Here is a 13,866-nt window from a genome sequence, read left to right on the forward strand (position 1 = left end):
ACCCATTAAAATTGATTAAACAACTAAACAGAAAATAGCCAAATCGAAAAATTATGTAGAAAATAGCCAACTCGTTAAATTGAGGGATGATGTTGAGGTGTTTGAGCTGCTTGACATGTCACATTACCTACCCATTATTGTTGTGGCTGCTACATGGAGAGTTGTAGATGGCCAGTTAGTTAGTATGACTAATCTCTTTATCAGCTTTCAGATTTGTCATGTGATGTCTTGAGGGACACATTCTTGAGAGACCAAGTGATCAGGGCATGCCTGACTTTTCTTCTGCTCGTTGTGATAAAGGAGTGGCTAAAAACTGCTTACACTGATTTGACGTGACGTGTGATTGTTTGCCCGTCAAATATTTGCCGTTTGAGAAACGGCGAGAACAGCCTAAATCCCTGATAACTGGTTCAATCTGCTTAAATCACGTCAACCCAAACAATAGTTGTAGAGTTCACAGCCGAGAAAGTCCCCCGATGGTGCAGGTGCAAGTAAACACGTCCGGCTGCATACTTTCTGCCAGTCTCCAGCTGTCAGAACAAACACAAAAAAAACACATCTCATCAGGACAGATAACATTCCTTTGTGTGTGAAGAAAGCTTCAAATGTTATCATCTGCACGTTGCATTCCTTTCGGTTCTCCATTTTTGTCGCTCCATGACCTGGTTTCAGAACTAGTATTTGACCTCCCTGTTCTGCTTCATGTAATATTGATGTATTTATTGTGGATTTCAGGCACTGGAGAAAGCGGGAAGACGACTTTTATCAAGCAGATGAGGATTATTCACGGCAAGGGCTTTTCCGAAGAAGACAGGCGTGGCTACACTAAACTGGTTTTCCAGAATATTTTCACAGCTATGAAGGCTCTGACGGTGGCCATGAACACCCTAAGGATTCCCTATGCTAACCCTCAAAACGAGGTGACCTGCCAGAGAGAAACTCAGATTGTTTCCGAATCCCTCTCAGATTTATATATGAAACTAAGTGCACAACAGTCCTTTGAAACACACACTAAAAGCACAATTTACACAAGCATGTACTACCGGTTTCAGACATTGGGTTGAGATTACTACTGAATTTATATGAGCAGGGTAGTTCAACTTTTGCCAAATTTGACCAAAAACTAACTTTAATTATTTGCTTTTTTGCTTTTTTAACACTAAACAACATACAAAATAATGTGTGTATATATAAATGTGCATGTATACATATATATATATATATATATATATATATACAAATCATCTATGTATACATATATATATATATATATATATATATATACAAATCATCAACCTTTATGTAAAGCAGCGACAGTCGTCCTTTCAAATAGAGCAGAAATATAGAAAGCATCCACACAATATTTATATAAACAAGCCTCATTTGTTGCCATAGATATATGGGAAACAGTTTCAGGAAGTGGAGATCCGTCAGATGGCACATTTGGACAGAATGTATGTGGAGGCTATCCGCCGACTTTGGGCTGACGAGGGTATCAAGGCCTGTTACAGTCGTCGTAGAGAGTACCAGCTTCTGGACTCCACAGAATAGTGAGTATATGTTTCAAAAAATAAACTTGGATGGCGTGATCAGAACCCTGACACAAAGCCTTATATCACTCTGAAGGGGCTGATTTTACAATAATGAGCAGCTGACTGTTTATTACATGAAAACATCATAAATAAATAAACATATGTGGCCATGAAATATTAATTTTAAAGACAGCTGAGTAATACAAGAAGTTGAATTTGAATACACTTCTGTTGAATCTAGTATTTGAAGCATGTATGTTCTTAGAATTAGAATGATGAATGAATGATGATATCATCTAATATATAAATTAATTTATTTGTAATGTAATTTATTAGATCTAAAATGATCTGTATTAGCTGTGTTATTAATATACTATATTATTAATAATCAGTACATGAATAAATACATTAAATTGTATATATATTTAATTAAATGTAGTATTTCTATTTTCTAATTAGAATATAATTAGGTATTTATATTATTTATAGATGTTATCTATTATATAATATTTTGCTAATTGATTTGTAATATCACATGATATTTATTACATTTTATATGATTAGTATTAGAATGTAGTATAACTACATTAATGATGTTAACAAATATATTTCTAACATATTAAAATGACTGTCATTACATCAGTGCTGACATATAATATTATTACTAATATATTCATGATAAAAGGAATTTTAGCAGTTAATTTTTTTTTGTCAAATGTTTATGAGTATAATGTTTATGATCAAAACCCCAAACTGGTTTGTGCAGATCCACATAGCACCATTGGAGGGCAATACAGCTGTATCTTTAGACAAGCATACAAGTCCAAACAAGTCAGTACTGCAGTAAACCATTCAGTTGCATTAAATATTAACAAGTTTTCTTTCTGATGTGGTGTCTTTTATTTTAGTCATATATTATTAACGCATTTTCACTTTTCAGTTGTTATAAGATGAATAATGTGTGTTTTTGTTTAAAAGTGGTTAGTGCTCACTTTGAATCACGCTTGAATTAAGGCAGTACTGCTTATCGCTAATCAAATCTCACCTAATTACTCATCGTACCTAATTACTAATTGTTACCTAATCACTCCTTTACACAGTTCTGCATGTCCTTCTCGTTCTCTCCTCCTGCTTCCTTGATCGTGTTTCAGTTCTACAAACCTGGCTGTGATAAGAAACACAAACAAGCCAGGACGTTTAATTAAACTGCTGTCTAAAGCACAAACACCAATAAAGCAAAAGGCAAACATCGTGGCACTTTATCACACTCACACAGTTGTGAAGTGTTACAATGACGTATGTTGGATGTTTTTGTTTAGCTATATGACAAATTTGGACCGTATTGCGGATCCAGACTTCATCCCCACAGCCCAGGATGTGCTCCGAGTCCGATTCCCCACCACAGGCATCCACGATTACTCCTTAAGCGTGGAGAAAATCACCCTCAGGTACTGTAATGGATATATCTTATCAAATTAAAATATTTCACTTTTATACTTTTTTTGCTAAAATTTGTTCACTCTCAGGCCATCCAAGATGTAGATGAGTTTGTTTCTTCATCAGAACAGATTTGGAGAAATTTAGCATTACATTACTTGCTCACCAATGGATCCTCTGCAGTGAATGGGTGCCGTCAGGATGAGAGTCCAGACAGCTGATAAAAACATCACATTAATCCACAAGTAATCCACACCACTCTAGTCCATCAATGAACGTCTTGTGCAAAAACAAATCCATCATCAAGGCGTTTAAACCATCACTTCTGGCCATAATCCATAATAACGCTTCCTCCAGTGAAAAAGTCACCTCATCTGAATCAGGAGAGAAATATGCACACATCAAGAACAGTTTACAAGTGAAAACAGTCCTAAACAAATATATCAAAAAACAAATATGGATTTTGATGTGACAACAGAAGGATGTCTTTATCACTATAAGAATTGTTGTTATGGATTGTGGACTCATATTTTGGCCAGAAGTGACAGTTTAAAGTTAAAACACCTTAATGATGGATTTGTTTCTTTAAAACACACAGCTTTTCCCTTCACAAGGCATTAACTGATGGACTGGAGTGGTGTGGATTACTTGTGGATTATTGTGATGTTTTTATCAGCTGTTTGGACTCTCATTCTGACGGCACCCATTCACTGCACAGCATCCATTGGTGAGCAAGTGATGTAATGCTGAATTTCTCCAAATCTGTTCTGATGAAGAAACAAACTCATCTACATCATGGATGGCCTGAGGGTGTATACATTTTCAGCAAAATCTCATTTTTGGGGTGAACTATTCCTTTAATCCATGAACCCCTTGCAGTTCCTTCACAAACATCCAGGGGTCCTCGAACCCCTGGTGTCAAATTGGTGCTCAGTAATAAGATTTCATTTCTGCCTGGCAACTACCCAGAAAACCACAGCAACAGCATAGCAATGTGCTAAAAATCACTAGGAACACCTAAGCAACTACATATAGCAACACATGGACAAACTACCAAGCCTTCCTTCCACTCAGAAAACTTAAAAACATTTTTATAAAGAAAGATGAGTCGAATAGCTGATGCAATCCTGTATATTTTGAGGTAGACATGCTTGATATATGACAGCAAGGAAGTAGGAACAAATAATAGGGGTTGACAGTTAGTGTTTAATGTTTTTGGTTTAAACAGAAAGTTTCAAGAATAAACAACAGGATTTAATCTCGGTCTTACCACTTTTTTATTTTTCCCTGAAGATTGTGGATGTGGGTGGCCAGAAGTCCGAGAGGCGGAAATGGATCCATTGCTTTGAGAATGTGACATCGCTCATATTTTTAGCCTCCCTCAGCGAGTACGACCAGGTGCTGGAGGAGAATAACAAGGAATATATCCACTCCTTACCCCCAACATGCCTTAATCACACTTCAACTAAACTAAAAAATAGATCAGTCTATTTTGGGTCGGGACTTGGATCAGTACTGAGGCATATTTCACTACAACTTAAAAGACAAAAAGAAATGGGCACATTTCTATTTTGCACAAAGATATAAAGCCTGTTTTTAAAATCAGTAACTTATTGTGACATTATGTAATTCATTAGCTAACGAAAACTAATTACTAACTAAAATGTTAATTAAAATGAATAATAAAATAAAGTACTAATATAAAGCATAACTTATTTACTAAAAATAAATAAAATGTAAATGATAAAAATTATGTTATTATATATTTATTGCAGCTAAATAAGCCGGCTGCTGTGATGTCTGTTAATCAAAAAAAAAAAAAAAAAAAAAAAAAAAAAAGAGGAATTCAGTAACTTTTGTAGCTTTAAGAATTCATCTATATTTAAATTAGAATTTAGTGTTTAATAATTTCTGTATATTTTACTATTTGCTGAAAGGCACAGGTAAATAACATTTATTATAATGGGTCTATGTGAAGATTGTTTTAAGTTCACTTAAGTTATTTATATTTAAATATTAAATATTTTTACTATAATGTTGAAGGGCTATAGTCAATGGTTAAATATTAGGAAAAAACGAACAATTTTATAGAAACATATTGGTATTGGTATCAGTGATACTTACCTTCAGACAAAAAATATGCCACTAAACAAATATTAAAAATATACTGTCCTTATGTTTTTTCTACATTAATTTTAAGATGGAATGTGAAATTATTGCAATATAAAAGTATATTAAAAAACTTTAATGTTAGGTGTGATTAATCGTGATTAATATGTTTTTGTTTTTTAATCGACTGACAGCACTAATATATATATATATATATATATATATATATATATGATAAAATCACATAAAAATTTAAAATGAAAGATAACAAGATAACAGAAATTAAAAATTAACTTAAAATTAAAATAAAATATAATAATAAAACCACATTTAAGATAATAATAAATAATATAATAGTATATAATTAATACTAAAATAATGGTTGTTCAGCAATGAAAATCATCTATACATGCTTTTTTATATGACAAAAATAAAATTAAGTATAATAGTTAAATGGTTACATTTATTTTTGTATTAATTAGTGTACTAATTTAATAAATTAGATTATCATTATTTAAATAATATTAAATAAGCATGAATTAAATTCACTACAACACATACCAAACACAATTTTTTTTCATATTAAAATACGCTACTGACAGATTTGAATTGTCATGAAAATAACGTCACAATGCAATGGCCCTAAAATAGGCTTAATTGTATTAATGCAAAAACCTTTTTCTTTTCTTTTCTTTCTTTTCTTTTTTTTGACATTGAGGTGAAACACGACCCAGACATTTCTAGACAGATTCACATTCTGTTGTTTCACGTTTGTTTGCACCTTCCCTGAAATGCTCCTTCCTGTTCTCTTCTCATGCAGCACTGATAAATTGCATAATCTCTTGTCTCTCTCATTTAATTAACTTCTGCCTGCGAATGCTTGCTCTCTCCTGCTCCAACCGCATGAAAGAGAGCTTGTCACTCTTCTACACCACCATCCACTCGCCGTGGTTCGCCAGCGCCTCCATCATCCTCTTCCTAAACAAGATGGACATCCTGGAGGAAAAGATCAAGACGTCAGACCTAAAAAGTTACTTCGCAGGGTTTGACGGTATGGAAATAAGTATTTGTGCACCAACAATTCAGTAAATCAGCCCCAACCTGCCCTGCCCCTTAAAAATAAATATTATGGGATGAGAATATCAGGCTGTCTAGGAAACAGAATTGACAATACAGTCGGAACATGTTTTTCTTCACAGCAGATGGTGTAGGACAGATATTAGTTTCTTAGTGCTGATATGGAGGCAGTATTCGTGGAAATGGCCCCAGTTGGATCGCTTTAGAACTCTACCCCTGTTACCAACGGCAACCAAAAAATAGCCAGTTCCGTGCATTTACTCTCTGATAGGAGTAGCTGCATCTTTGAGATTTAAAGATAGACAGCCTGTTATGGTTAAATTTAAAGAGACAGTACGCCTAAAAAGACAAATTCTATTGTGATGTATTATAAAATGTAATTTATTCCTGTGATGCAAAGCTGAATTCTCAGCATCATGAGTGTCACATGATCCTTCAGAAATCCTTCTAATGTTCTGATTTGCTGTTTAATCATTATCAGTATTTTTGGTGCTTATTCAGTTATTAATAATCAGAGGTATGATTAAAAAACAAATAAATAAAATGAAGAAAGCAATACTTCTATTCCGCTAGGATGCATTGAATTGTTTGCGTTTATAATGTTTCCAAAGATTTCTGTTTCACAAAATGCTGTTGTTTTAAACTTTGCATCCATCAAAGAATCCTGATGAAAATGTATCACACTTTCCACAAAAATATCAAGCGGCACAACTGTGTTCAACATCGATGATAATAAGAAATGTTTCTTACTCCGCATAATCAGTATATCAGGATCATTTCCGAAGGATCACATGACACTGAAGAACACCCTGCCATTTCAACAAATGCAGAAATAATCAAGCTATTTTTGATTAAATAAAAGAAACATTCTCCTAAATATCTCCATTTGTGTTTTACAAAAGAAAGTCAGTCAGACAGGGCCACTAGAAGATGACTGAGTGATCCGTCCCTTTAATACAACATTAACCCAATGAAACACCCACGAACTTTGAGCTCTAAAAGGGTTAAACATTCATAGTCTAAAAAATCCTACCAATAATAACTTTAAAAATGTTTGCTTAGATTCTTTCTCTCGCCTTTATTGTTCCTGCCTCTATAATTTGCATGTGGTGCTCCCAGTTTAATCACTCTTACCTTCCAAGCTTGTACTAACTCCTCCCCTTCCCTGTGATTTGGTGCCGCCCTCAGGCAAACGGCGGGATGCGCAAGAACAAAAAAAACAACCCCCCAATATGTATGAACAGAGAGCTGTGCGTGCGGAGACAAAGGAGTGCAAAATCATCTACCCTCACTTCACCTGCGCCACAGACACCAATAACATCCGGAAGGTTTTCAATGACGTTAAAGACACTGTCCTTATCAAGTCTCTGCAGGAATACGGAGTGCTCTGACTGCCAACCTAATAAACTCAGCTGAAGGGACGCACAGTTGATGGCTTGAATTGTTTTTCCTTGTGCCACCTCTATGCAGGCTTCCATTTCTCTGTGGTTTGCTCCATCTATTCCTATATTCCTACTTTGTTGTCATTTTGGTGGATTAAACCATCAGATTCTTACGGTATGACACGCTTTCTTCGAACTAGATCATTGCAAGTCACCTGCTTAAAGAGACATCACTCTGAAAGAATGAGGAAGCTGTGACTGTTACAGGAACACCACACAACAGGCAGATTTTCAGCGTGTTTTGGTTTCGAGGGGGTGGCAGGAATTTTACACATTATAGCCGCAGGCAAGAATGAACTGAGAAATACAAAGCAACGTTTGGCCCAAATATGTGACTTTACTGATTACTTAGAGCAAGAAGGTGGAGAGTTTCTTTTCAAATAGGACTCAAAAGTCATATGGGAGCCTGTTTCTGCCACAGAATAAATAAAGATAACTAATAATAAATAAGCATAAAAAATATAACCTGCTATCTCACGATTCTGTGTGAGAAATAAAGGTACAATTCTGAGAAGACAAGTCTGATAGTGTATGATATTGTGAGAAGTCACAACTGCTAGAAAAAAAAAAACAAAAAAAACGTTTACACTTTATTTTAAGGTGTCCTTGTTACAGTGTAATTGAACATTTAAGTACTCAGTAATGTAAATTACCTATATGTGCTTTCTATATGGTTAGGATTAGGGCTTGGCTTTGGGTTACTTGTGTGTAATTATGCATAATTTATTGTTATTATAATAGCAGGTACATGTAACGTGTAACAAGGACAACTTAATAAAGTGTTACCAAAAAAAGTACGAATTGTGAGATAACATCGCAATGAATGTTTTTTGTATTCCGTGGTGGAAATAAAAAAATGTATAAAAAGAATTGCGAGAAATAAAATCAGAATGCATTTTTTTCTTGGATTTGCAAGTATATATATATATACATACATATCCATATACATATACATACATATGTACATATACATACATATATAATTATATCACAATAGTGAGAAATAAAGTCCGAATCCTTGACGGAAACAGGCTTCCATAATTTTCTTTCTGTAACATGGAGTAATTTTTTTTATTACACAAACAGAAGCCAAATTGTTACAAAGAATTTGGGGTCTTAAATTAAAAATCTTTCAAGTAAAATGTCACTGCTTGTAATCTGAAATATTTTTTTTGGTCCCACTTTATATTAACTACTATGTGCTTACATTTAAATGAATCATTTGGTACAATGTACTTATTGTGTACATACATGTTTTTACATTGAACATATATTGTAATAAATACCTATGTGTAATTACATCTGTAATTACATTTATAATTACACTATTGACCATCCCTTGCACTTTAACCTATCCTTAAACCTACCAATATCACCAGACCTGTCCCTAACCTTACCCGCATCCAGCCTCAATAGCAGCAGAGGTGTTTTGCAATACAATATGAACACAATATGTACATTGTACTTATTTTTTGATGTTAGTATATAATAGTTAATGCCACTTAATATTAAGTGGGAACCAATTTTCTTAAACAATTTTATTTTAGAACAAGAAATACTCTTATATATGTGCTCAGAATAGAGATAATACTGTTATTTTTATGTCAAATGTATGAATTTGTTTGTATATACAGTATGATGTGTATACATTTGATATATATAAAAGTATAGTTCTTCTTATTTTCTCATAACTATTGTAATAGTATATAAAAATAAAAAAATTATATTAACCAAAAAACACTTAATATATTAATACACAATGCATATATACAGTATATGGTTAATTTAGTATTCATTTATACAAAACTTGGGTTAGCAGTTAAATTGTTATTTAAGCATTTAAAATGACCCAATCCATCTGCTCAAATTAAAATTAGACACATAATTTCTAATACTAGTGTGCTCACTGTGAATCAGTCAGGAAAGATTACATTTGTTTTGCAATATGTTTAAAACTGTAAATTTAACTTAAGGCCTTTATGTTTATAAACATCACCAAGAATCCACTACACATAGACACTTTCCATGAATAAAGTACAAAAATACATATACAAGGTTTTTTTTCTATGTTTCTTAGCAAATGGTAGATGGAAAGGTTGTGGTTTATCTTTAAAAAATATTGATTGTAAACCTATGAAGGTAAAAATTAAGTTTGTAATTTTTTCTGTTCATTTTGATTTTTCATTCTATTTATGTGATTTGTAACTGTCAACAAAATTTTTTTAACTTTTCTTATTTCTTGGATTAGGTTTTATGATAAACAAATGTAATTTTAGATTTCCCTCTAATCTAAAAAAAAAAAAAAAAAAACTATTTGCTTGATTATTTTCTTTTCTAAAATATAAAGTTAAACATACAATAAGTATAAGAATTAAGAAAACATAAAAACCTAAAATCACAAAAACAAACTATAAAAATTAATAATAATATTTACTTTGCATGCTGAAAGTGCTGTTATATGTTATATAACAATAGTTATGTTATATAAAAATAGGTCGTAATATTTTTTTTTTTTTTGCCTCTAATGCTTTTTTAAAAACCAAAGTGTACCCTATACATGGAAAGTGCCTTTAATTTTAGCATTGATAAACTGGTTTTCTATTTTCTGAAGTGAAATTTTAAATCTTTTGTTCTTTTTTCCCCTCCTTTTCTATACTTTGTTTTGGTTACATTTTCTATTTCCTTTTTTGTTTGTCTTTTTTATGCAAATGTTTTCCAACTCCACCTTATTATGATGCCAGGCAAAAAGCGAGACAAGAATGATGCGATGGACTACATCAGTGCCCTATACCTCGAACAAGCTTTAAATCGTCAAAATCGAAAACAGAAATACATTTACAAACACTTTACCTGTGCAACCGACACCGACAACATCCGCAAGGTCTTCGATGACGTCAAGAGGACCGTTCTCGTCAAGGAGCTGCAGTTATATGGTATGCTTTAAGATGCAGAGCAGACTGAACTGATTCCTGGAAAGACAAAACAATTGTTAAGATCACTAGATATGTTATAACATGGTTGAATGGATATCTTTATTCATCTTAATACAGTTGATTTAACTTCACTGACTGATTAATTGCACTTACATTTGGAAATATTTTGTCACATTTTTTGCATTTAACACTGAAAGTAATTTCTATATTCTACCAAAACTGAATTTCACAAAATATGACAAAGTGACAGAAATATTTGTCAAAATTGACAAAATGTCAACATGTTCGTGGTAAAATTTCATGAACTCTTTGATTAAACTGTTTGCTAAATGAGAATCAAGTACTTCATGTGTTTATATTTGCACACAAAAAAAAAAAAAATTACATAGCACTTAAAATACATAAAAAGTTAAAATTATGCAACAACAAAAAAAAAAAAGATGTTGCATTGGTTTAAATAGTATAAGAATTCGTTTTTAAATAAAAAATTGGACTGATTGATTGATTGATTGATTGATTATCTTAGTTTTTCCCAAGTAATCATATTTTTTATGATGGACTTTTATAGTCTGGGAAATGGTACAACAGTAAAAGACATTTAAATAGAAACAAAATTAATTTAAAAAATTACTATTATTTAACTTCATATAATTACCTTCACATTATTTATTTACCAGTATTCTTTTTAATAGCTAACTCTGAACTATTTTTGAATTTTTCAGATCATCAGTCATCAAAGCTTGGTAAATATTGATCACAGACACAGAGATTTATTTTAATTTTCAGTTATAAGCTGATTATTCACTAAAAACTCCCACAGATTATGTTTTAATGCCATTTCACGACTTATTTTGACTTGACAAAGTGGTTAGAAAAGTGTGAGTTGTTTACTTACTTTTTTAATAGCATTCTATCGTTTATTCAGACTGATTCGCAAACGTGGGAGGCAGGATTTATCACATGAACCAATCATAGCCAATTATAACATCCTATAATATCGCAATGGAGGCTTTGCCTTAACATGACTTTCACCCATTCATTCTCTATTTCCCCCCACTAAACTTACGGCACACTTTAGGGGGTCTGTTAAAACTCAATGGGCTCAGGGGAGGAGAGCGAGACCTTACTGGTGCCGCAAGTTAAACAAGGATTCTTTAGAAAAATAATTTTTTTTTTTACACCTTTTAATGTTGTATTTTGTAATAATATTATTTTTGTACTACGATTTTTTTTTTTTTCTCATCAAATGTTTTGAATATTTTTATTTGCCTCCTCGGACGAAACACTCCTGGTATATAAAAATATTACAATAATACCTATACAAGAAAATACAAATATGAGGAATAGCAATATGATTTAAAATGAACAAAAGAAAAAAGACCTGTATTTATGCAGAAATTATTTAAAAATGTCTGGTTCCCAAAGGATCTGCTCTGCTCCGCTCCATCCTCCAGCTTGAGGATATTCCTCTAATCCCCTTGCTTCACTTTCTCCTCCACACCACAATCTGGAAGCAGTATTTTATGGGTTTTAGGCAGAGCACATTAATAACAAGGCATGTTGGAGTCCTTTACTGCAAGTGAAAATTACATCACGCCAAATTTCACCTGTCTTCTCCCTCCGCTCTTCTCCCATTCATCTGATGAATGGGTGAAAGTACCTAAGTGCACAGCGTGGTTTTATCCTCATCGCTATAGAGACCACTATTCACACTTGTACAAGCTCTTTATGACCCAAGTGAGAAAAGAGCCTCTAATTGCTTATAATTTAAGCATGATGCGGAGCACAACCACATGCAGACCTTTAAGGAGGTGTTTGAAAACAGCCACTCTCGCTTGAGGTCTATGAGAAATGCGCTGTGACTCAGTGTACTTTTCTCTGTTCATCCACTGTGAATGTGTAACACACATCACAGAATAATTTAGTCATTTTCCTGACGTCATTTCCAGCACATTCCAAATTGACGGTGATGGAAATGAGGTTTCAAAGACTAAAATGACCGGCTGCTTTGTCATGCATACACAAATACACAGAATTAAACCATTTCCCCATAATTAAAAAAATAAAGCTGCGTTCACATTTACCGTTTCTTTCGCTGACAAATTCAGTCCAGTCATTTTAACAGGAATCACTACTGACAACTATAACACTGGACAATGTACATTTTTGCCCACGAAAATTCAATTTTTTTAATGGCATCATGCTTTTTTTTAATTTAGAGGGAAAAAATGACGTAAGTCATTTTCACACAATAGTAATGTTAAGTGTACTACTTTACACATGTAATTATTATTTTATTGTGATTTATTTTTTATTGAAAGTCTGGGGCAATGGTAAAACAGTAAATAGGCAAGGCAAGGCAAGGCAAGGCAAGTTTATTTATATAGCACATTTCGTACACAATGGTAATTCAAAGTGCTTTACATAAAAGAAGGTAAAATAATCACGAAGAAAAATAATAACAAAATAAAACAAGCAATTTTAAAAACATAAAACAGGCAATTTTAAAACATTGGAAATGATTTAAAAATTGACGTATTTAAAATGAATTTAAAACAGTTAAAAATAGAAAATGATTTTACATAGAATATAGTGAATATGTAAAATACAGTGCAATCAATTCGGACATCGCACATTGCTCATTCAACAAATGCACAGCTAAACAGATGAGTTTTGAGTCTAGATTTAAATGTGACTAATGTTTTAGCACATCTGATCTCTTCTGGAAGCTGATTCCAACTGCGGGCGGCATAGTAACTAAAGGCGGACTCCCCTTGTTTTGTGTGAACCCTCGGTATTTCTAACTGACTCGATCCTAATGATCTGAGTGGTCTGTTAGGTTTACGTGTATATTCAGTGAACATATCTGCAATATATTTTGGTCCTAGGTCATTGAGTGATTTATAAACGAGTAAAAGTACTTTAAAATCAATCCTAAATGTAACTGGAAGCCAGTGTAAGGACCTGAGGACTGGTGTGATATGCTCAGATTTTCTGGTTCTAGTCAGAATCCTGGCAGCAGCATTCTGGATGAGCTGCAGCTGTCTAATGGTCTTTTTGGGAAGGCCGGTGAGGAGACCATTACAGTAGTCCACCCTGCTGGTGATAAAGGCATGAACAAGTTTCTCTATGTCTTGACTGGAAACAAAACATCTAATTCTTGCAATGTTTTTTAGATGATAGTATGCTGACTTTAGTTACTGCTTTGACATGACTACTGAAACTAAGGTCTGTCTCCAGAATCACACCAAGATTCCTGACTTGATTTTTAGTTGTTTGTCCCCTAGAATCAAGGTATGCATTCAACTTGAAAACTTCATCTTTGTTTCCAAATGC

General features: G+C 33.1%; 1 protein-coding gene across 2 annotated transcripts; it reads left to right on the forward strand.

The window, feature by feature from the left end:
• Positions 1 to 672: 672 nt before the first annotated feature.
• LOC109110252 (guanine nucleotide-binding protein subunit alpha-11-like) lies at positions 673 to 10,770 on the forward strand. 2 transcript variants are annotated; one of them, XM_042748777.1, is made up of 6 exons: positions 673 to 920; positions 1,396 to 1,550; positions 2,852 to 2,980; positions 4,262 to 4,390; positions 5,975 to 6,129; positions 10,339 to 10,770. In XM_042748777.1, the coding sequence occupies exons 1-6, from the start codon at positions 714 to 716 to the stop codon at positions 10,539 to 10,541; spliced, it is 978 nt and encodes a 325-aa protein (XP_042604711.1). In that variant the 5' UTR covers positions 673 to 713; the 3' UTR covers positions 10,542 to 10,770. The 2 variants fall into 2 exon arrangements, with proteins under 2 accessions (XP_042604711.1, XP_042604710.1); XM_042748776.1 differs by lacking the exon at positions 10,339 to 10,770 and adding an exon at positions 7,344 to 7,572 and having other exon boundaries at positions 687 to 920.
• The last annotated feature ends 3,096 nt before the right edge of the window (positions 10,771 to 13,866 follow it).

This window comes from Cyprinus carpio, chromosome B22, assembly GCF_018340385.1.
Source record: "Cyprinus carpio isolate SPL01 chromosome B22, ASM1834038v1, whole genome shotgun sequence".
Classification (NCBI taxonomy): Eukaryota; Metazoa; Chordata; class Actinopteri; order Cypriniformes; family Cyprinidae; genus Cyprinus; species Cyprinus carpio.